Source organism: Apostichopus japonicus, chromosome 12 (genome assembly GCF_037975245.1).
Source record: "Apostichopus japonicus isolate 1M-3 chromosome 12, ASM3797524v1, whole genome shotgun sequence".
Taxonomy (NCBI): Eukaryota; Metazoa; Echinodermata; class Holothuroidea; order Aspidochirotida; family Stichopodidae; genus Apostichopus; species Apostichopus japonicus.
This window is the reverse complement of record NC_092572.1, coordinates 33,551,702-33,577,058: the sequence shown is the minus strand read 5'-3', so window position 1 is coordinate 33,577,058 and position 25,357 is coordinate 33,551,702. Positions and strand designations below refer to the sequence as shown.

Below are 25,357 nucleotides of genomic sequence, written 5' to 3'. Positions count from 1 at the left end.
TTCCCCACTTTCTCTTCACAACCATACTAAGAAAATAAATAAGGAAACAAGAGGGCTCTTGGTGACTGCATAACCCATCAAATAAAAATAACCAGGAATACCTACCAATGTGCCTTTGAATGTACAGTTATAATACAATTACCGCATGCTCTGCTTCCAAAGACACCTTGATATCCGTCTCAGCAAAGCTACTTGATATCGAAGTCGATCTTCCTCCCCCCCCTCATCCCTGCCCCCTCAAAAGTAAATATGATACGGTTCATGATCGCCCTGTACATATATTATTTGTTGCTGAAATAAAAACAAGACAGTTATTAACTTGTTTAAATTAACTCATTGTGTGATGATTTGCGATGTTTTACATGAATCATGGTGGTGTGCTGATTAAAACTATATATATATATATATATATATATATATAAATATATATATATATATATATATATATATATATATATATATATATATATATATATATATATATATATATATATATATATATATATATATATATACTGTGATGGTAACATGTTCGTCAAGTAACAAGAACAGTAAAGGTAAATAAAACAGAAAAGAAACCAAAGGAGAGGTGTTATGTTCCTGGAAATACAGTTAGTAGAGATCTGTGGGTTATTGTATTCCATCGGTCGCATATCCGGGGTTTTCGTTACGTCAATTCGCAGCGAATAGAGTGAAAACATGTCAAGTAATTGTGCCTAAATATCGCGAATCTACGCTTTCAGAACCCATAAAGAGAAAGACGAATGTTCTTCGCATTGACCTCTAGGCATTATAAGAATGCAAGATTCAGTTGTGTACACTTCGTGACGGGTGGGCTATAGGTAAATCAGCATTTACATATCGCGCAGTCAAGTTTTTAACGCTTTATGTTGTTTGCTCTCAATGAATCAACGATTACGTGAGATGTGATCTAAGGTTTGAACTGATGAAGAACTGATGATAGACCAGGCGCGGCGGAACGGGAAAATTATTGGGGGGGGGGGCGGGGGGGGGCTAATGTGTGAAGACTATCTAAGCTGAGCGCCACCATCGGTTGGCGCGGAGCGTACATGAAAAGTTTGGGTTTTTCAAACCCCAGATGGCCGGAACTTCCCGAGTGTCTTTTTATGCTGCGAATACCTAGCCCTAAAATATGGGTCTCAAGCCTGCAATTTCTCAGGTTGCACGGAAAAATTTGTAAAAACATTGTAATTTGTATATTTACTTCGCTCTTCGCTTACCTGTCTCCTCACAACCTTAGCACCTCATTCTACCGTGCCTATAAAGTCCTGGTAAATAAATAACACTGTGCGCCCTCTATGACCGGACCCCCCTTCCGGTCCCTCCTCCTTTTCATTCTACCATTCCAAGTGCCTACACGCATATTTTTCTTGTGGATAGTTTCCTTGGAAAATTGTCTTGGTTTTCTTCGACGATCGCCGGAAGTTTTTTAGCTTCGGATCTTTAGAAGTTTGACAGTCCTTTCCTGACCGATAAGTATCCTTTTTGTCAAAAAGGGAGGGTTTTGGGGACTGTTTTCGTAGTGCGTTTCCTCCTCGGGTTGGTTTGCGGCGGGGTTAGCAGTTCCGCGAAACTGCCTAGGTTCCCGCCCTATTCCTCCCCACGCTAAAGCGTGTTGTTGTTATTGTGTTTTCTTAGCTTGTTTACTAGCTTTCTACCCCCAATTAGTCTCTCTCGTCCCCCTTTTGGGGATTCATATTGCTCACTTATATTCACTCTTTTTCGTATGTATTTCTCGCTCTCTCATTTCGTTTCAGCTTGCATTTTCATGTTAGGCCACCCCGTAGCGTTACCTTGTTTACCGTTGCTAGGTTACGCTACGCTCCACCTAAGCCTAATTCCCTCCCTAGTTCTCCCTTCTTACGTTAAGCTTCTATTGTTGTTCATTTATCACTAAGAAGTAATCTTCCTTAATCCGGTTATTCAGCATGTCACGCAATCCATTGAAGTGCATCAACTGCTCTATGTTTCGCCCAGGCAGAGCCTGGGACGAACACGACCTTTGTCCAAAATGCAGATCCTGCACTCGACGAGACCCCTGCCTGGTGTGTATTAAGTTTACACCAGCTCAGTGGCAGGACATCGACCTGTGGCTTGAGGGCTTACGTAGCAAGCTCCAGGGAAGGCTGGACTCGATCCCGAGCGCAATCGGGGCGCCGGAGGTTCCAGGAATAAAGGGAGATAGAGAGGAGGAGGGAGTAGTAGAGAGAGAGGTGGAGGAGAGTGGCCAGGAGAGGGCCGAAGGAGAGAAAGAGGTAGAGAGAGAGGAAAGAGAAAGAGAAAGAATTCCCCTAACGGACCCGGCTACGTCCGGATCAGTTACGGCCAGAGGGAAGGGCAGGAGCAAAGGCAAGGCTCCTGCCAAGAAAAGACCTCCAAAGCAGAGGCACAGCTCGGCCGGGCTGGAGACTCCGTCTCAGTCCGGGCCGCAGCTAAACAGACCCACAGAGCGCGGCCCCCCGGCCGTGGGAGGCTCGGGTCCTAAAGAGAGAGCAACCGAGGGGACGCGGAGACGGAGCCGGTCCCGTTCCAGGGAGCCGGACAGGGAGCCGGAGAGGCGGGTTCCGACGGAGATCCCGGCCCGAGAAAGTAGAGAGAGAGAGTCCTCCCGCCGACCCAGAAGGGAGAGATCGGGGTCGCATACAAGATCCCCAAGACGGAGAGAGAGGAAGAGATACTCTCCAATCTCCGACGAGTCCTCGGACTCTTCCGACGATGGATACAGAAGATCCAAGAGGAGGCGCCGGTCCCCGAGACGGCGTCAGGAAGAGGAACCAGCTTGGCTTTCCAAACTCACCGGCCTGCTACGGCCCCTGCTGGAGCAAAGGACGTCCACGGTAGCCGACGTGGCACCGGGCCCTACCAGCCCCGTATCGACCATGGCCCCGCAACCGGCCCCGGACCCGGACGCTCTGGATTGCAGAGCGTCGGTGAATCTTTCCGGCTTGGAGGACGAAGGGGAGCCCATAGATCCAGATCCTCTCGACTACGATCCTATGGAGGACAGCTTTGGTCACAATTACGAACCGGAGGAAGCGCCCGTGACAGGAGGAGCCCTCCCACAGGAGCTAATAACACGGGCGGCAGACATATTCAGACGACACCTGGGGTTCGAGGAACCCGAGACGCAACCGCAGAAGGCGGGCCGGGTATCAAAATTGACGGCGACCGGCGAAGCGTCATATAAGCCCAAAACTACCATACCAGTAGACGCAACCTGTTATGACAGATTTGAGGCCATTGCCAACAAGACCAAGTGGACGGCCTTCCCGGCCAGGGCAGATAGAGCGGTCAGGGTACCTGACGAGGCCTGGAAGGATCTATTTAGATGCCCAACCATCCCCCAGGAGGCCAAGGAGAGATTAAAAGCCGAACAAGGGGCCTCATCCACACACGTGTTCAAGACCCCGGACCAGAGGAAGCTAGAAGAGCTTTTGGTAGAGGTGGACATGGCAGCCCGTTCGGGCATGAAGTTCGCATCGGTACTAATGCTATCAGCCGAAGTCCTCATGCGACACCACCAACAGCTCCCTGAGGACAGCAGCCAAGTATCCAGGGACGAAGCGGGCCAGCTCCTCCTGCTGCTGGGCCCCCTCGTCAGGCTCGCGTACGATCAATTTGCAAGGGTCGCTACCAGGTCCGTAAAGGCCCGTAGACAAAACATCGTCTCCGCCATCCATTGGCCTTCGACGGAGGCGAACGACAGAATGCTGGAACTACCAATCCTCGGGGAAGACCTTTTGCGGGCTGCTTCCAAAAGAAACTGCAGGAAGAGATGGCCCGAAGGGAGACTCTGGCCAAATCAGAATTCCGACCCCCACCTACCCAGAGAACCAGAACCTTCCGCCCGAGGGAGAGCAGAGCACCTAGGGGAACGAGGGCAGCACCCGCCAAATCTATGAGCAGAGGAGCTCTCAGAGGCCGAAGCCGGAGGGCAGCCTTCCGTCCGACCCGCCCCTGGGCCCCCAGAGGAGGCAGAGGCTCGACGTCGACCAGACGGGACAGTGACCGCTCCTCCACTCGACCAGCGTTCGCCGCCCAGCCCTAGGGGTGCCCACCTCACCGCGGCCATTCCGCCGGTGGGGGGAGACTAACAGACTTCTCCCAGCAATGGGAATTTATTGGCGGGGACAAGTGGGTGTTGGACACAGTCAAACACGGGTACAAAATAGAATTCTCCTCCAGCCCACCTTTCGGGGGCGGAGGAAGGCAGACACTCACACCCACGGACCCCGTCAAACGCTTAGCCCTAGAAGGGGAAATTCTGGCCCTGCTGGCCAAGCAGGCAATTACAAGAGTTCCGGAAGAGACGGGACCACTCTTCCGGTCCTCCTTTGTTCTGACCAAAAAACGGGACGGCACCTGGCGTCCCATTCTAAACCTAAAACCCCTGAACACAAAACACATCAGACCAAAACACTTCCGTATGGAGACCTTAAACTTAATATTACCCCTACTCAGAAAGGGCATGTGGGCGGCGACCGTAGACTTACGGGACGCCTACCTGCACATCTTGATACACAAAGAACACCGACGATTCCTAGCGTTCCGGTACGCAGAACAAGACTACCAGTTCCGGGCGCTCCCATTCGGCCTAGCCACGGCTCCCAGAACCTTCACGAGAGTCGCGGGAGCAGTAGTCGCCTACCTCAGAAAAAGAGGGGTCACCCTCTACGTATATCTAGACGACTGGTTGGTAGTAGGGAACAGTCTATCGGAAGCAACCAGCACCGTCCACAAAACGCTCCAGACCCTTCAAGAACTGGGCTGGATCGTGAACCAGTTCCTCGGGGCCATACTGGACTTCACCACCGGGGTAGCCCGACCCTCAGAAGAAAGAGTCACGGCAGTCAAGGCGACCACACAACAGATCTTGGCACACCGGGGGTCACCAACGGGGACATGGCTCCGGGCCCTGGGACTCATGGCCAGCCTCGTCGATATAGTGAGACTGTGCAGGCTACACATGCGACCTCTGCAACTGCACCTGCTGAGGTCCGCAGACCCTACAGACCCAGACAAAACAACGCTCATCTACAGGTCAGAGGAGGTCACACAACACTTTCGATGGTGGCTCGACCCAAACAACTGGAGTTCAGGGGTACCCTTTGCGATACAGCTACCAATGACATCGATAACGACGGACGCGTCACTGTCCGGATGGTGAGCTCACTGGAGCAATCGCACAGCATGGGGGACGTGGTCCCAAACAGAAACATCTCTCCACATCAACATCCTGGAGATGATGGCGGTCAAAAGAGCCCTGGAAGCTTTCAACGACCACGTACAGGGAACGATAACCACAATCTTCACCGACAACACGACAGTGGTGGCCTACATCAATCGGCAGGGGGGCACCCGCTCAGAGAGACTGTGCCGACTCGCGTGGGAGGTGATAACAGCGGCCGAGGACTCCGGCACGATCCTACGGGCTTCCCACATCGCAGGCAAGCTCAACGTGCTGGCGGACGCCCTATCCAGGGGGCATATAGACCCCAACGAATGGTCTCTGGAACAGGAGACTTGCGACAGAATCTTTTCGATCTTCGGCAGGCCCACGATAGACCTGTTCGCAACACACAAGAACAACAAACTCCAGACCTTCTGTTCCAGACGATTCCACCCCCTGGCCTACCACACGGACGCAATGTCCCTCTCCTGGGACCACATGGATGCGTACATCTTCCCGCCGCTATGTATGATCGGACAAGTCCTCAGGAAAATTCGGAACTCCAAGGGCAGGTTCACACTAATAGCCCCGTTCTGGCCTCGCAGACCCTGGTTCGCCGAGATCCCCCAACTCCTCATGGACGTCCCAGTGAGTCTACCGGACAAGCCCCACCTACTGTCCCAGAGACAGGGAACTCTCTCCCACCCAGACATCAAGGGGTTACAATTAGTTGCCTGGAGGCTGTCCGGTCTTCCCTACGACAGAGAGGCTTTTCAGAAGCAGCTGCCGCGATGGCAGCCGACGCTAGAAGGGGAACGACCGCAGCGACTTACGATTCCCGTCTGCGGAAGTTCGACCAATGGTGCCGACCGAGACAGATACTGCTGCCTGCTGCCTCTGTGACACAGATAGCCGAGTTCCTCCTCTCACTCTTTGGAGAAGGGAAACAAGTCTCCACTATCAGGAATTACAGGTCGGCCATCGCTGCCATCCACCAGGGCTTCCCAGATGGCTCCACACTGAGCAATAACCCGTACATTGCACAACTCATCAAAGGCATGGCGAATCGTCGCCCACAGATCAGACGGCTGGCCCCCTCCTGGGGACTCTCAGCAGTGTTACATGCCCTGGCAGGACCACCATACGAACCAATGGCTAACGCCTCCCTGGCTGCCCTCACAAAGAAGACACTCTTCCTCGTCGCAGTTGCGTCAGCAAGAAGGAGGAGTTGCCTCCACGCCCTATCCACCAAGCAGAATCACATCAGATTTGAGGGCCACGGGTTGAGGATGGTTCCAGACCCGTCATTTATTGCAAAGAACCAGACCTTGACCTTCTTGCCAGGAGACATTTTCATCCCGGAAATTAAGACCATGTCATCAGTAGCCGAGGACAAACGATGGTGTCCAGTCAGGGCACTGAAGTGGTACCTGAGCAAGACAGAGAAGTTAAGACAATCAACTTCTCTCTTCATCATACCACGACCACCCTACGCAGCGGCCTCCAAAGACACTCTATCCAGGTGGCTAGTAGAGATCAAACGCCCGTTCACATCGGGGACCTCCCGACCAAGGGCTCACGACGTCAGAGGGGTCGCGGCCTCTACAGCCCCATTCGCCGGCATCCCGGTAGAGGACATACTCAAAGCAGCAGCGTGCAAACTCCAACTACGTTCGTCGCCTGCTACTTGACCGACACTTTACACGCCGAAGCGGCATTTGGTAGCGCGGTGATGCGAGGTCCGGTGGGTAACAGGTCCCACCCCTCGGGCCTCCCACCATCGGGCAGTGCCACTCGGTGCTAAGGTTGTGAGGAGACAGGTAAGCGAGGAGCGAGGTAAATATTCCAAAACTTACTGGTTTGGATATTTACGAGTGACGAGCTTACCTGTCTCCATTCCCGCCTCCCTCCCCCGAGAGGGTGGTGGGACACAGCCGGACGGAGGAGCGGTCGCTCGACTTGACTCATGACTCCGAGCTTCACACCAGATAGACAGAACCACCATCCACCAGAGAGTCATCGACTATGTCTATCGGTGAGTGTACCTATGTGTTTCCGTATGCGTTTGCGTACATAGTCTTCCACTTACGTTCTCACCTAAGTTGGTCTAAGGGTAACAAGTGGCGGACCGTAAATCTTTAGGCTCCTTGTTAGTGTAAGGGGTAGTTCCGCCTGCAGGGTTCAGGAGAGTGTCCCCCCTTCCCGCTGCGCCGGGGAGGGTTACACTCCCCCCTGCTAAGAAGGCGTCAGTGAATTTTTTGTTAGGGGTTCACTTTGGGAAGTTAACTCGACGGGGGTCGTTGGGGGTGGCCAGACCTTGCCACCCCCACTCCCGTGTCCGTGAGGCCACTCTTTAGGAATGGTCTCATGAGAAAGGAGGAGGGACCGGAAGGGGGGTCCGGTCATAGAGGGCGCACAGTGTTATTTATTTACCAGGACTTTATAGGCACGGTAGAATGAGGTGCTAAGGTTGTGAGGAGACAGGTAAGCTCGTCACTCGTAAATATCCAAACCAGTAAGTTTTGGAATATTCGATGGTGTTTTAAGAGAGTAGCTATTACTCGTAGTGTACTCGCAAAGACGTTTTTTGAGTGTAGTAAGAGGATGTTGGAGAACTGGCTGAAATGAGGCAAGTCATTGGCCTAAGACGAAGTTGTGTTGCGCATACCGTTACTCACTGCTTCCACTTTCCACGGGGCGTGAAGACGCGGTTGGGGTGACAATGTGGTCTATAGCCAGGGGACGGGCCGAGGGTCCCCCAGCATTTACTAAAATTATTACACCTATATAGTCAACGTGTGCATCGGACAGATCGACAAGTATGCATTGAAAAATGGGCAGATGCACGTTTCGGAGCCTTGGTAAATATTGGGGGGGGGGGGCTTATCGTGCATCAACTTTTTCATTGGGGGGCTGAGACCCCCAAGCGCCCCCCCCCCTGGTTCCGCCGCCACTGTGATAGACCCAAATTTTGCATACTTAATTAAGGAGAGTCACTATCTTCTCTCAACTTTGTTGATCCATTATATATATATATATATATATATATATATATATATATATATATATATATATATATATATATACATGCACAATTGTATCCACACTACTCATTGTTTTAACCCCAGCCAAATGACGTAATACACGTTATACAGGTCGACAAACTCGGTGATACTTGTTGAAAAGTTTTATAAATATAACCAAGGTGAAGAGTGTTTGGTCTGTAAATTTAAGCAAGTGTAAACACTTCACTGTTAATCAATCTGACTTCAAGCATTAACGTTTTGTTTTCTATTTCACCTTTACCTATTGTCGTTAAGCTAATTAAAAAGTCCAATGCTTTTGACTCCCTCTTCCCAAATTATAATTAAATTTTCCTTTCATGTACTTAATAACATGAACTACGGTAACTGTGTTTGAACTAAAACTGTATTTTTACAGACCTGGACATCAAGGATTAAGGTTCCGATGAAAATGTAATTGTTATATTTGATACATTCCAGTGCTTCGTAAGCAGCAATTTTGTTACACTTCAAATTCAGTTTGTTAGTTTGTTTCCATGTGTCTATGTTTACTAAAATTTGACTTCCAATTTCGTTTATCCACAATATCGTTCATATCTTATTGGAACATATGAGGCATTTTCAATTCTTCATTATATTAGATGGATAACACATCAGTCTCCTTAGAATCGTTACCATGATGTGATTCTTATCATTACTAATCAGGTTTGGTGACCCTTTAGATGGAGGATATACTCTACCAGAGACTATTCCGGTCACATCGATCCCGTCATCATTGAAATCAAGAAATGTCAAAGGTAAAGAAATGACGTCAGTACATTCAAAGTATGGTTATAGAATATTAATACATGGACGCTTTGAGAGTAGGTTGTTATCAATAAAATAAATGTACACTATGTGGAGCATATCTGGAATATACTCTCTTCTAAATTATTCAAATTATTATAGTCCTACATTTCCGAATAATGCATAAAAAGCAAGCTATCATAAAATATCACAAAGTATGTAGGCAATCAGGACTGGAAATTACTCCGTACGTGGTGTGTAAGAGTTAATGAACATAATAATATTCCAGATACTGTATATGACAGTGTATACATAGCACGTGTTGAAGATTTAAACAAGTTATTTAAGAAAACCTTCAAATATTCTAAGCATATTCCATTTGTATATATCGCATTTAATTAACGTAACATGCTAGGGATAGTTAAGGCATCCATGTTTGTGGTTTATTTATTACCAGCGAAATAGGATCAAGTAACTGGTGCAATGATTTGTATATGAATGCTATAAAGTACGTCTGCTTACATCAAAGGTACAATACTAGTTGGAAGTCTTACTATATATGATTATTCAACAACAAATTAAGTATGTGCTGATATGCTAATTAAGCTACATATATTGCAGGTTTTCATTAATTTCAAATTAATCGATATAGTGACATTTTATTGGTTCATGTCTTGCGTCACCAATACCTGAACAAATAAACGCATAATAAGCGTCGCAGTAAGTACTCGAGCAGACATGCGCACAACAAGCTGAACCACCAAGACAAATATATTCATACTGAGGTAGCCTATATAGGCTACACATCCACATCAACCCTCAGATTGGTTTGCAATACTGCTGTTGTAGATTAATTCATGGCACTTTGGGGGAAATCTTACATCTGACTCGAAATAAATTAGTAGGGAAACTTAGCATCGAAGATATTCTTTAAAAAATTATTTCAAGGTTAACTGTCATTTGAGATCAGCAGAGGTGAAAGTCTGCAAACCTTGTAAAACACAAATTCTCAGGACAGTTTGGATTTATGTCAATCTTTGTATGGTTATTTCGAGTCATCATAAGTGCTACCTTATTATCAATGTACTTTAAACAGAGATCTGTGAAAACTTTGTTGAGGGTTATCTTCTGATATCAGATTCCTAAAATATTTCACTAAGTACGTCACTTAATTTTTCATGCATATTTTATCTCTGATTATTTACTATAAGATAGGTTGTCAAGTAGTTTCACGCATGTCACAAATAGCTCGATTGTTTGTGTAAATAAAAGTAGAAGTTTAATTTTGATATATTTTATTAGATCGATAAAGTCACTGCTATAAGTCCAGGTTGTATTTTTATACACTGTTAAATTCAATAAATTCTCATTTTATTACTGGAGGCTCGTAAACTAACTGGACTACTTAGTCTGACACACAGGTTATTAGGTCAGCTCATACAGATGCACCACAGAATATACAATAATAAATAAAACAATACCTATGACGTCGAATGACATATCAAACTATTACAAATTTGTCATTGACAAATTTAGATATTGTATGTCAGCTATTAAAAATATTCATATTAAAGTTGAGTCATAATAATTTTTAAAACTGTGGATAACATTTAACATTAAGGACTGCACTGAGAAGCCTACGTCATCATTTAATTTACCTTAAAGGCTTTGAAGACTCGCCCTAACCCGCGTGCCGCGCTCTGAAAAGTTAAGTTTCCGTTGCTTGCAAATGACGTTTTCTTCTTTTCGCTACTCAATGCAGACAGTAATGAAACGTGATACCTTGTTATCTTTGATCTAGACCTGAGATGTCCAGGCTGCTATGTATACTGTGTTGTGGGTATTAACCGTAGCTGTATGTGATTGACTGTACACTCGTGTCTAATTACCGACGGTAGCAAGCTGTGTGTGTATTTTCTGGGTTCGATGGTGGTGTCTTACACTTCTGTTACACCTCATTCGAAACTAGGTCAGATTACCGGCATGAGACGTTTCTTTGTGCGCGAAAAAGCATAGATTTAGCATATTGTTAAACTGAATATCTAGATAACCGGGATAGTTTCACAAACATCACGAGCAATCAAATGTTTCATTTCCCTGTACAATAACATATCTATATACTAATATTCTACCTAACTGCATTATTTAAATTAATTGAGACTAATGTACATACATACAAACCTCTCTATCTCCGACCCTCAACATTATTTCTCAAACTCGTAAACAGTGTACCCTCGTTCATTGTTCTGTGTTTAAAGGACACATCGAGATTCCCATTGTTAATGATGGAGTGACGTCACTGCTGATGATGTCATCATTGATCAATCTCAAAGACATAAGTAGTTAGTGTAAACAACATATTTGCCCGAAGCAGTAAATATTTGACTACTGTTGACAGATGTGTGTTTACTAAATTATCTCGTGAGGAACAGCCTAGCGAGAGATTCAGAGAAGATGTAGTCAAAGTCACATAAGTCGTGCATTATTTATTTTCGAAAACGTTGATATTTGGACGAGTAACTAAGTGTATAAAACTTAAATTTATAATTTCATTTTCGGGCACTCTCATAACTTATTCCTCCTCCCCACCCCCTCCCCACAACCCCATCACTCTCTACTTAGCAAAGCGAGGTATCAGTTGTCACCTGTACCGTGTTCCTACAACTATGATTTATTCTTAGTAGAGTTAAAATAACATTAAACAAAGGAACCCTGTGTGTAAAACAATAAACCTTCCTTTACCGAACTGGAATGCTCTCAGATCCAGCAGTCCTCTTACATGGAGACTGGCTACGTGCTTATGAAAATGTTTTGTTTATTTTTTTTAAATATATAATTTAACTTAACTTAGCTATTCAAACAAAATCCCGTTTTCTTTTTTTTTTCCAATTGTTTTTAAGCAGTGTTTAATTATGGCTCTCTTGATCTGTGATGACGTCACTGATGTTGGATGTTCTCTGATCAGTTCATTATCTCATGGACTACTATTCTTGATCTGAGCATCGAAAACTCGACTATCATGAATTGATTTCTTAATTTAGTCCAATATTCGTTCCTATTTTAGTTGTTCACATGTTTCATGAAGGATTATTGATCGTAAACTGATCGGTAATCTTACTGAGATATCATGATGTAAACTGATCAGCTACACTACCGAGATGATAATGATAGTAAACTGATCGGTAAGCTTACTGAGATATCATGATGTATACTGATCAGCTACACTACCGAGATGATAATAATAGTAAACTGATCGGTAAGCTTACTGAGATATCATGATTATAAACTGATCAGCTACACTGTACTGAAATGATAATGGTAGTAAACTGATAAGATCAAAATTAAGGAATCAACCAAATTGATTACTCCGCTGATATGAAGTTATCATCGAGAACCAACATAAATTCGGTGAATATATTAATGATTTCATTCGAGACCAATAAAGATTAAGTATGCACTTATCATTTACATATCTCTCTTTTACGTTTTTCATCAGTTTGGAATGTTATCGACTCTGACCAGTATCGTCGTCTGAATCTACAAACCGGTCAATGGCAGGTAAGAGATTGTTCACCTTTCTTACAGCTATTTCTCATAATGCAAGTCTGGTCAGCTTGTTTGCGTTATGCTGCCCTAGCTCTGTTTTCACTCCCCAATAAATGTAAATAAATCAATATAGTGGTACATTATCTGTGCAGTTTACGTGTTGCCGGTAATATTAGAAGTTTTGCTGTAAAGAAAGAACTTTCAGACATCTTCCCGCTCCTACTTCCATGGGGTGGGGGGGGGGGTGTAGAGAGCCAACTCTCATCTTTCCTGGCGTGATTTTGGTAAAATAAAGTATCATGTTTTCAAGGTCCTTATCTCCCCTTTTGCGGTTAAGTTTGCTACCAGCAGATTGTAGCAAAAACAACACAAAGTGCAGAAGCTAGAAATATCCATGATAGCACTATACCTTGCTAATAAATTAAACGTGTTGCTTAGAAAGCTTTATGGGATTTGAAGGATCACTTGCTTAAATTATTATTTATCAATATTAGTGTATATGTGACTGACATAAGTGTGTGGGTCTAAGCAGGCTTAGATATAATGAAAGGACGGGTCTGGTATTTATTTGAAAGTAATAAACTCTGTGTATGTTCTTCTGATGGTTATTTGTATATATGAAGGGAAGAGGAGCTATTTGGTTGACAATTACTGACATTTCAAGGACTCCGATTTCTTTTCATTTTTTTCTTTAATAGGGGATTGGGGGGGGGTGGGGTGGTGATTATTGCATTCGTGTAAAATGAGAATAAATTAGGAAATAGAAAGAAACTCTGTAGTAGTATGCATATACTTCAATCCGCTTCGTTGTTTTGTTGTGCGGATACCATGGTAACCAAAACATATGCAATCATTTGATAAATTATGAATATAAGACAAATATTCGTATTATTTCCAGCGTGTATTGAATAGACATAAAAATACATACATTAGACGATTTTGAAGCAGTCAGGATCCGAAGGGGGGGGGGGGTGGAGTGCATGGAGTTGCTCCAACTACGATATAGTCGGTAACTGGTAATCTGTTTTAAATATTCCTAATTTGTCATCCGGTAATTGTATTTTAATAATTATCTTAAAAGTGTTAAAGATATGTTCTTGCGACACTTGGACATTCCAGCCTCATTCATTCCTGATCATTAGTGTCTAGGATGGGGTGGAGAGTTGAGGGCGCCAAATAATAGAGGAACAACTCACATTAACTTTTGTATCACGTTTATTCCAAACGTGGAGACAAACTTTTAAAAATCTGGAAGTGAACAGAAATACATATCTCTAAAATATAATTTTTGAGATAAAATTTTGTAAGTAATTTACGAGCATCGGTATGATAATTAACAACCGATCATATCATTTCAATATTTAGTAGAACACTAATAGGTTGTACGATTTTGAAACAACATAATTGACATAACCGTCGTTGCTAAACATTTCCAACATACCACTATATCCTCGTGAAACATTGGTATTATTCTTCTGAAACAAAACTTAGCTGTAGTAGAAATGAATGACATTAACAAATATCTTAATCAAATAATTTGTTCACCTAAACTGCTTTAAGGAATGTACTGAACATATCCCGCTTTTACTTCGCCGTCTCGATGTACATTAAATATGAGACCGTAGAATGTTGTCAATCATGTTGCACCATGTTGCTCATCATAGCCAGGGACGTCGCTAGATTGGGGTGTGGAGTGTCTCACCTCCCCCGCCAACTTGGTAAAACTGACGATGACAAATTGGAGTGCGACAGTCGGAATTTTCGACTGCCGCACTCTGAATTTACCTAGGCCTATATTCATTTCTTCCTGTGATTGTGAATGACCTAAAAATTGAAAAATTTCTGTCAAAATTGACCTTAAATCTGTCATATTTACTACAATTTCTTTGCCACTTTGAGAAATTGGATCTCGCGATCCCTATACTCCACGATACAAAACTTCGTATGATTTTGAATACTCTAAAAAAAAAAACCTTCGCCAGCTTCAATTCGGTTTATTTATGTACTAATTTTGCTATTGGGTGGGTTGACCCTGTTCGTTTGCTGCAAGTAAATTCAGTATATATCAGGGACGTATCCGTGGGGAGCAGTGGAAGCAACTGCCCCCCCCCCCCATTTCAGTGTCGAAAAAAATGTTAAGAAACTGTGAGTTCTTGCATGGTATTTTGTCAGTGCTCATTTGATCTTGAATACTCGTCAGCTACGTTAACTCGATTGTAATCGTAGCAACAGTAGGGCCTACTTAGTTTGGCAGATGCAATTAGCTAAATGTAGCCTATAGTCTATTACCAGGCTACCAGCCTACACTTGGCCACTGCGTAATAAAATACATATATCCTACCTAACCTCACTCGATGGAGAGTCACGAATCGTATGCACAACGACGACAACAACAACGTTCGTTCTCATCTTTTCTATGATTCGTCACGAACAGCATGTCATGAAGCTAAGCTAGCAATCGTACGTGATACACGCTTCCTATAAATATTTATTATTACACTGCTAAATATGAAAAGTTCGATAGCTTCAAGTAAGTTCAGTATATATATTGTCTCCATGGTATACAATTAATGTAGACGATAGGTGTAAGACTATTTTGGCCGAATTTAGACTAGAAAATATTTTATAGAAATAGCTCAGTGGTTATTTTTTTTCTCGGAATCGGGCCACATAATATTGTAGGCCTATAGGAGTTGACAATCATCTTCCTCAGAAGTAATGACCATTAATTTTTTTTAAAAAAAAGCATGAGGTTAACATCAATGAGCAGTGTAAAAAGGTATTCGGGAATTGGCCTAAAATTTAACTTCTTGATGATTTCCTTCATTTTTCAAGGTTGCACTATCTTTAAAAATTATTGGGTAAATAATTTGGTATATTTAACATGTGGGCGATACTTAGTATGTTCCTTATCTGCATCCTCCCCGCCCTAGGGATATTTCTCGGCTACGGTTTCCCATTGGCAGGGTCAGACTAACGAAAATTGAATATTAGCGCCCTTTACAGCTATAATGCGTATGGATGCCACGAAAACACTACTAGGTTTAGTCACGGTTGTAGTTGTTTTATCTGCGAACTTTGTCTATTCATCTTAGAGCAGAGTTAACTATCAGGTTATTAGTTAATACAGGTTGGCGTATATCGCCTCCGAATTTGTCCATATCGAATTTATATATATATAGGCTTACGTGAGAACCGCAACCACTGCAAACTGTATGTTTTTACAGTATGCTTTTAAACTTGTTTCGCGCTCTATTGGTCCTTGACGAAGATGGTAGACAGATTGTTCATATTAGTGACCGACCCACCCCCTCCCCCCCCCCCCTCTCAAAAAAATATATTAAGCGGGCGAGCTAGGAAAAAGCACATTATTTTTTGGTGATTCACTATTTTGTCGAATATAATTTGTTGAAAAAAAAAACAGTTTTCCCCTTTGTTACATGAAAATAGCTTTTGTAGTTAGTATTCTATGTAGCCTTCAAGCAAATAACTTATGCTCAGTTGCTTATACTTGCTTAACCAGAGTGATTAATAAGTTTGTGAAGTGAGGGCCAGTGGTACAAATGTATAATCATAATATGAAAAAAATATAAATACCTTATATTAAAGTGCTGTTATCATGAAATAAAACATACCCAAGAGCACTGCACAAAAGAACCAATACCTGGAATGTAAAATTACCAAATGTATGAAAACCTAAAAGTAATAACAACAGCAATGAAAGTAAAAAATGAAATAAGACAAGGGTTATAAACCACAATAAAGAACATAAAATATTAAAGTACACAAAAAACTGGGCACAGTAATGTGAATAAAACAATGAATTAGATTAACGCCCATACTCAAGCCTAAAAATATAAGTTTTCAAATGCTTCCTAAAAATGTCGAAAAAAGTTCGGAACAAAAGTACAGTCGCGAAAGATGGGGTGTCTGACTGACACTGACCGTATCGTTAACGATAAGCCGGGGGTGGGTGTGGGTTTGCAAGGCAGCAGTCGGAATTTTCTGGCTTAAAAACCCATGCATCTACTTTGAATTTCAGCCACTACACCCTCCAATCACCAGACCTTAGCTACGTCCCTGATCATAGCACATACATACAGTTGTCGTATAAACAGTCCATTTAGCCGACCATGTAACTTACTGTGGCTGCTCTTGCATATTTGTCTTTGTATAGCTCCCCGGTTTACACTGGTTATGTTCAATTTTTCGTTTTCTCTTGGTGTTAGGAGAAGTTGATCTTCCATTAAATAAAGCTGCCTAGTACGTCATTGGTTGTAACTTTGACCAAACCGTGCAATACTTGCAGAATTATTGGATACCCTGCAACTAACTAAGATATCTAGAACAATCACGTGACTGCTCCTAATCAGAGAATTATTTGTGTTTTAACCAGATTTAGATAATTTTGTGTCCCAAATATTTAGTGCCATAGATATTTGTTGTTACAAAACTTACTTTAATCTTCCCTGGTGGACCGAAGTAACATTATGTTTTCAAGTCATACTCATTCTTTTAACGGAAGATAATGCACATGAATCTGTTTTTTTTTTTTTTATTCTTCAAGATACTGTGTATATTGCTTCTGCTTTTTGTTAAAAGATCTTAAATGTGCAGTAGATTCTCCTTAGGAGAAGCTGGATGATCCGTGTACAGCAATGGTTGGATGACAAGACTAACTTAACGAATGTAGCATTAATGTAGCTGGTTTCGTTTACAGTATCAACTTAATCGTCATTAAATAGCGCTCAAAAGCTTTCATCTGTTTCATGAATAATTATAAATTGGAGAGATGATTGAACTAATGGGAAACCAGCATCGGAACTTTTATCAGACCTATTACATATTTCATAAGTTGCTTCACCTTCTTATACATGTACGACTTTGGGCTGAAGTTGCTTTAATCCTAATCGCCTAGTGTTTATTAATTCTTAGTATAATATTGCAATATCGTTGTATAAATAACATGTACACTTAGAGCTTCCGTAAAAAATATCTAACCACAGAATCTATTAGAAAAGCCGAATATATTGTTCATTTCATTTCCGTTATCACCAGAATAAATATAAAATATTTAAACAAGGGAACCAAAACTAAGAAATACAAAAATATGTGCATTAATATGAACGTAAAGATAAGAAAGAAAAGGTTAATAATACTTGAAAACTTGTGTTTCTGAAAAAAAGTGATTCTGTTTGAATAAACTTAACAGAAAAGCAAAGCAAATAATTCTGAATGGCTTTATTCCATTCTTTGACAAGATATTAGGATGGTATAAATTTCTATTGGCTTTAACTAAAATACCCTTAAGTGATGGATGCAGTGCGTGTTCCATATGAATAGTTCATGTATACTCAATACAATAGGAATTGTCCAATCAAGACGCTTAAAGGAATAATTAGTTGACGGAAGATCTGTAAATATTACAGATAATAATTTTGAGAATTTTATAATCTGATTTTATCTTTCTGATACACCGTTAACGATGATCCAATTATCCCTCGAGATCAAAATGGTATAAGTAATGCTATCACTGACATATCACTTTTGACGATGTCATAAGAGGGATTTGTCTGAAATACAGACTAAGCTGATTTACAGATGGTCTGGTATAACAGACATAGCACATAGTCATATAGTATATTGTTATAGGTATTCCATTGCAGTCGCTACGTACTAAGACATGTTTGTTTACATGTATGAAAGTGCTACAGTATGAATAGCTATAGAGACTCAACTAGTTGATATTCTAACTTTAAGATATTGACATAAATATTCAGTTGATTTTTTTAATGCATTTGTTTCAAACTGACAGACTAGAGAGCTATGATACATTAGTATGTTATATAAGTCACAGAAGGACAGAGCGTTAATCTAAGATGTGATCTTCATTTCCCCGACACTCTTGAAATGGGCGCAGTGTTACATGTTGTCAAATGTCTACTACCTGTCAGGCTCACAATATACGTTAGAAAATCCCTTTGAGAATATTACGAAGTTTTCATCAATATTTTATCATGATCCTAAGCTTTGTTTTCTTTTCAATCTCTCTTATATAATCGTAAATGTTTAGATAGATGTGTGCGCATTAATGAAGTGGTAATTAATGCAATCACACCGCGCACTGTAGGACATTATTCCAATACAGTTAATTTGAACCCACTTAAACACAATCTGTCATAAAATGCCATGTATTGCCTAATTATCGTAATCTTTCTCTGGTTTGATTTGTTATTAATAAATGAACATATCAAACATGCAAACAACTTCCTTAAATATTCTAATGGAGGGGTGGGGGGGGGTGGCTAGGTTTCTATACTGAAGTAACGATAATTATTTTAAAAAAACGTTCATTTGTCAACGACGAGGAGTTATTTGTCCAGGATATTTGTATCGTACAATACAAGAAACCCTTGTGACTAGGTATAGTGCAAATAACATGAGGTATGGTACACATAACATGAGGTATGTTACAAATAACATGAGGTATGTAACAAATAACATGAGGTATGGTACAAATAACATGAGGTATGTTACACATAACATGAGGTGTGGTACAAATAACATGAGGTATGTAACAAATAACATGAGGTATGGTGCAAATAACATGAGGTATGTAACAAATAACATGAGGTATGGTACAAATAACATGAGGTATGTTACACATAACATGAGGTGTGGTACAAATAACATGAGGTATGTAACAAATAACATGAGGTATGGTGCAAATAACATGAGGTATGTTACAAATAACATGAGGTATGTTACAAATTACATGAGGTATGTTACAAATAACATGAGGTATGTTACAAATAACATGAGGTATGTTACAAATAAAATGAGATATGTTACAAATAGCATGGGGTATGGTACAGATAACATGAGGTATGGTACAAATAACATGAGGTATGGTACAAATAACATGAGGTATGGTACAAATAACATGAGGTATGGTACAAATAACATGAGGTGTGGTACAAATAACATGTGGTATGGGGCAAATAACATGAGGTATGGTAAAAATAACATGAGGTATGTTACAAATAACATGAGGTATGTTACAAATAACATGAGATATGTTACAAATAGCATGGGGTATGGTACAGATAACATGAGGTATGGTACAAATAACATGAGGTATGGTACAAATAACATGGGGTATGGTACAAATAACATGAGGTATGTTACAAATAACATGAGGTGTGGTACAAATAACATGTGGTATGGGGAAAATAACATGAGGTATGGTAAAAATAACATGAGGTATGTTACAAATAACATGAGGTATGTTACAAATAACATGAGGTATGTTACAAATAAAAGCATGAGGTATGGTACAAATAACATGAGGTATGGTACAAATAAAAGCATGAGGTATGGTACAAATAGCATGGGGTATGGTACAAATAACATGAGGTGTGGTACAAATAACATGTGGTATGGGACAAATAACATGAGGTATGGTAAAAATAACATGAGGTTTGGTACAAATAACATGAGGTATGGTACAAATAACATGAGGTATGTTACAAATAACATGAGAGTAAATGAAATATCCCTGCCATGCTCGTACTCCAGCACTTCGTCCTATTTCCTAATTATTCTTGTCCTTCTTTCTCTGCATTCAGACCCCTAACATGTGCTCTCCTTATAGAAGTACTTGCCTTGTGAATCAATAAAAATTCTCAATATTAAAGTAGAGAATATTCAGACAGATAAATCCTTATAAAACAAATGAATCTATCGTGCTTGCAATGTCTCTCTTTCACACCGTCTCAGTCAAAAAAGTTTTATTGGTGAAAATATCGATGCATACTTTTCATCTCTAGAATGTTTACGTTGTGACGTCACTGTACGCAATAATACAACAGTCAGTATATTTAATCGGTTCTAATAGTTTCAGTTGTAATGAGGGATCCATATTGATTATTTTTCATTATTTTTTGGGTTAATGTATATATAAGTGACTGATATGAATGTGTGGGTTCAGCATGTGAAACGGCAGATCTGTTTTTAACTTGAAACAAAGAAACAAGTGTATTTTTAAGGTAGATGTCATCAATTAGATGTACTTTAACTTACTTTGAAAATTAAAGTAGAGGTGACTACATTATAGGTCAACTTAAAGGAGTTAAATTTAAGGTTTTTATTTCATTTTCAAGAAACGTCGTTTGTACCACCCTCTGTATGTACAGTACTATTAATAAGCAGCAGCATTATGATACAAAAAAAATGGCTACGGTGAATCTGAACTAGTAATGGTTTAAAATATTTGCATTATTTCTTTCGTCTTTTGAATAACTAAATACTGTGTATATAAAATAGGTTATTGAAGGAGCCTGGGCCAGATTGGGAGAAGAGGTGGGGTGTTCAAAGTAACTGGTAATGTGGTTGAGTTCTAAACAATTACCACCCGGCAAATTAATAATTATATTCAAGCGCTGACAGTAGCAAATGCAACATCCTGGCCTTGTACCCTCACATGGTTCCTATTGTTTTAGTACTCTTTCCACCAGAACAATTCAATACGTTTGTATGTTATAGTATAATAAACGCTCTGATGTAGTTGAGTCAAATTATTCCTGATTCCAAGCCGAGTCCGACAACCACTTGGTTTGAGTATATGGTAGTCTCGAGTCTGAACAGAGTTCTAGAGAGATATGAGCAACCCAAACCAGGTCTGAGTCCAGCTAATACATAGAGACAAAGCAATGACGAGCTCATGCGGGTTTCTGCCTATACTAGTCTAAAAGACACACATGGCGTATCGGTTAAATACACAGACTATAGTCATTCATAACTTACAGGCCGTCGCCTCCTGGTCTAAATTTTCTCAGCCTAAGTTGGACAGAGAGAGTCAACTATTGCGAAACTGATTATTTGCACATGTAAAAACTTTCAATAAACAAACACAGAGGGTAAACTTCTGTGCAGGGTTTATTACATTTCATTATTTTTTCATTGTTAACAGATCTCTACCAGACTATATTTAATTCTCCTTTGTGTCTCTTATTTTAGCAACTGCATTTCCAAAACTTTCATGGATATCTCTACACGATCAACAACACGAAAGAAATATTCCATCTAAGACGGGGTGGGGGGGGGGGGAGGTAACCAATATGCTGCTTTGTGGGCTTAACAATATTTTGCTTTATTTTGGCCATTACGTCGATCCAACCACGATGTTCTGAGTTCTATTTTTGAATACTGCCCTTTTTACCCTACTCGTCATCCTCTCGTCCATGGTATCCATCTGATCATCTCAGTGAGAAGTTCATCATTATGACGTCACTCAGTGTTTGATGACGTCACTCAGTGTTTGATGACGTCACTCGGTGTTTGATGACGGGTTTAAAACTAAGTATGTCTTCCCTGTAAAACTAATGTTTATATTCTTGTTATTTAGTCCGTGCATCTTACAGTGACGAGTCTATCTCCTACATTGACTTTAGTGTGTTCAATACAGATATGGTTTACCTGCCAGGAATAGTTTACTGCGATATTTGTGAAGATATATCATTCTATCTTATACATTTTTTGCTTTGCCATATTATATTTTCCTGAAATTCATTTTCAAAATCTCATGAATATTATATTTTTCTTCCTTTCAGGCCTGTGACGAAAGTGGCAATCTACCAGGAGAAGAGGTAAGAGAGACATAGATTCATGTTCCTGTTAATTAGTAACGATAATGTTAATAACAGACAAAAAGAGGTATTAATTAATGTTGAACAAATAAATAAGACAAAAGAGTATTATACTTTGTGTCTCATCAGGGGGAAAGATTTATAATTTTCGTGTATCGAATTGGAACAGGGAATTTAGGTAGGCCAGCTACAAGTTTATATCTCGCAATGATGATAGCACTGTTCTAACTGACAAGTATAGATGCGGCCTAAATAATCTTCCTTCCGCAAGCACCAAATCAAAAGGTTATTGTTTCTTTCTTTTTATTTAAATTTGTTTCATTATATGTAAAACAATGTTCTTATTTTTTTTTGCATCGAACTATGTCTTCCTTTTCTAGAATTAACACAAGAGCTGTTTTCATGGCATGTATGATCTAAATGACTGAGGTCATTTTAATGTTTAGTTAGCTTACACGTGCAGCTAGGATTGTTTGGGCGTAGTGGTAATAACGAATATTTGGTTGTATAGTCACCATGCAGAAGATGGATGAGTTGACGTGGTGAAGTATTTCTGTTGAAAGGCAGAAAAATAGCGGTTTGTAGTTCAATTGTTTGAAGGCCGAGGGAGGAAGGATTCATCCGACTAAAGTATTTAAATCTAAAAAAAATTATCCAAACTTTGATGAAGATGTATATCATCCCCCCCCCCCCACCACCACCAACATGGACGCATATTAAACGTCTTTAAACCGCTAACAAATGTAACAATATTTTCATATACAGCTGCCATATTTCCCTTTGAAAGTCCGTATTGCCTTCGTTTTTTAATTTAGAATCGCTATACTGATACTGTACAGAGAAACTAACAATCTAGAAAGAAACTTTTAGAAAAGTAATCTGGCTCACAATTTCTTATTTTGGATGTTACTATATGCCTTGTAGCTGCAAACTAACAGGTTCTCGGACATTGGTACTATGGTAACCACAGATGCCCGGATGCTGTGGGAATGGGATGGCAGTGTATTATGATCGCGAATAATTTTGAGAGGAACAGTGATTTTCAACCATAGTTGTGTATATTTTCGCATTGGGGTCCCGGGACGCCATACAAAATACTTAAAAAAACAACATGATATCAGAAGTTGTTTAGACTTCGTAGGCACTATGCCTCCGGGTCCAACTAGACCACTGGCCATGGGTATTAAGGGGGCACTTGACCGTTGGAACATTCACAGGGCAACGGCTTCAGACCCACTGAACACTGGTCTGAGTCCGCCCCCCCACCCCGCCCCCTGTTCATTTCTAACCTGTGTTATTGGGACTAGTTTATAAATCACCATAGACCTAAAATCTGAATGATTTACCGTTAATTAAATTATATAGTTTTCGTGAACAAGGTAACACTAGCAAACAAGACTCTGTCTTGCGCACTATAATGTGCATATAAAATTAACGCCTAAACTGTTAATATTCCTCCACTGAAAACAAATGTTGCTAACAAATAACACAAGTTCCGCCATAACAAAACATAAGAGCAGAACACGATCTAGAATGGTCAAGAGAACCAACTAAAATAACGATCCCGTTATATGTCAAAAATGGTGACGTCATGGAATTTCCTTATTAAAGGAACAATAGTATAAACGTCAGATAGTGACACGGCCTACCCAACATTGTACTTAACCTTTAAACAAAGTTTAATCAAATTGGTTTCAAAGTTCTAGAGGAAGAAGGGAGAGGGGTGGGTCCAGCTGGGAATATATAAACCACATTTATGGATCAAACTCAGGTTACCTTTAGAATGAAGTATACTGGTCATTTTAACACCCTAAGAATGTTGCACCCTTCACCAACTATTGATCTTTGTAATGCATAATCACGTGAGTCAATGTCCAGTTTGATTTGTCTCCTACATTTTTTAATTCTTTGCAAAAGCGCATAATGAGAGATGGGTGACCTGGATATGTTTCTGTAACGATTAAATTAATGTTTGAAGGAATTGTCGAACTTTCATAATGATGAGAATGTTAAACCCTGTAGCTCAATTGAAAATGGTTACTCAGCTTGACAGGATCAGCTTATAAACAGGACGGAACATTTCCCTGCATCGCACCAATGTGTGATAGTACATTGGGTTGCATTGATTGAGTCATCGTGGTATCAAGGGGAAATTCCCTGGATAGGTCATTTGATGGTTACCAGCAGGGAAGAGGATGGGGTGTGGAAATAAGTGAACTGATTCTTGTACAGTAATCCTGTTTTACACAGAAATCACTGTTATAGATTGGGAGAGGATTAGATCCTTGAGTTATGAGTCAATTATTGTTGACGTAAACTATTCAATTTTGTTACTTATATACTTATTTTTAATATTTCAAGCAAACAGTAGAACTTTTCTACAGGATCCAACCTTCGCAAATCAGTCCTTTCAAACATGGAATCAAAGCGACTACAGCATTAGTGACCATGGTTTCATGGATTTAGCCTTCATGTGTATATCATGTTCAGTACTAAAATATTCGCAGGACGAACTCGTTAGATGTCCTAAAATAAAAACAGAATTAATAATAATAAACAGGACAACAATTTTCAAGATATTTGAAAACATGCAAAGTTTAATGTAACATGAATCGATTTATCTGAAATAACACTTTTAACATGGATGCATATAATGAATATTTACAACATTTAACTATACTGCATCATCTTTGTTTCTGTATTATCTTATTCATATTCATTACTTACATTTTTCCTCTTGTTTAGGGATTCAATGAGAGGAGTTATCAGTTGAGCTTGACGAACTTCAACCGGGCAAGGCGCAAGTAACTGTAAGTCAATACAGCTGAATACTCTCTACCTTATTATGTAACATTGTATTTGTTAACAGTGATTATCTGCTAGTTTTAGTTGTAAAATCTTAATATATTAAAATTAATCTCAATCAATAACCAGAATTAGTATTCCTATATCTGTGATTATCTATTGTTATCCGGTCACTAATATTATTTGCTTCAACTGTAGTTGGTTTTATCATATTTTTCCTTCACATAGCAAATCCCTGAGTAATTGTATGGAAATGATTGATAAGTTCCTTCCATTAACAGAAACATCGTTCGCTTGTGTCCCGTGTCGAGGTGTTTTGTTTAGCTCGTTGGTTTAATTACTGGTTGGCTTATGGTACT

General features: G+C 40.7%; 3 protein-coding genes across 3 annotated transcripts in view; all 3 read left to right on the top strand.

Annotated features, from left to right (window-relative positions):
• The window catches only part of LOC139977744 (uncharacterized), an 831,623-nt gene that overhangs the window by 91,303 nt on the left and 714,963 nt on the right, over nucleotides 1–25,357 (top strand). The gene's annotated exons all lie outside the window — the stretch shown is intronic.
• LOC139977747 (NLR family CARD domain-containing protein 4-like) overlaps nucleotides 1–25,357 on the top strand; it is a 101,362-nt gene that overhangs the window by 71,303 nt on the left and 4,702 nt on the right. Inside the window, exons 5-8 of the mRNA XM_071987337.1 lie at nucleotides 8,920–9,011; nucleotides 12,497–12,558; nucleotides 22,158–22,193; nucleotides 24,939–25,003. Of these exons, the coding sequence (XP_071843438.1) occupies nucleotides 8,920–9,011; nucleotides 12,497–12,558; nucleotides 22,158–22,193; nucleotides 24,939–25,001 (253 nt within the window). The 3' untranslated portion in view covers nucleotides 25,002–25,003. The remainder of the gene's footprint in view (nucleotides 1–8,919; nucleotides 9,012–12,496; nucleotides 12,559–22,157; nucleotides 22,194–24,938; nucleotides 25,004–25,357) is intronic.
• On the top strand, nucleotides 1,350–3,927 carry LOC139977506 (uncharacterized). The gene is made up of 2 exons (XM_071986857.1): nucleotides 1,350–1,497; nucleotides 1,949–3,927. The coding sequence occupies exon 2, from the start codon at nucleotides 1,950–1,952 to the stop codon at nucleotides 3,921–3,923; it is 1,974 nt and encodes a 657-aa protein (XP_071842958.1). The 5' UTR covers nucleotides 1,350–1,497; nucleotide 1,949; the 3' UTR covers nucleotides 3,924–3,927.

Bases quoted from the DNA above. Each gene is read 5' to 3' on its own strand.
- LOC139977506 (XM_071986857.1), top strand. From the start codon at position 1,950: ATGTCACGCAATCCATTGAAGTGCATCAACTGCTCTATGTTTCGCCCA.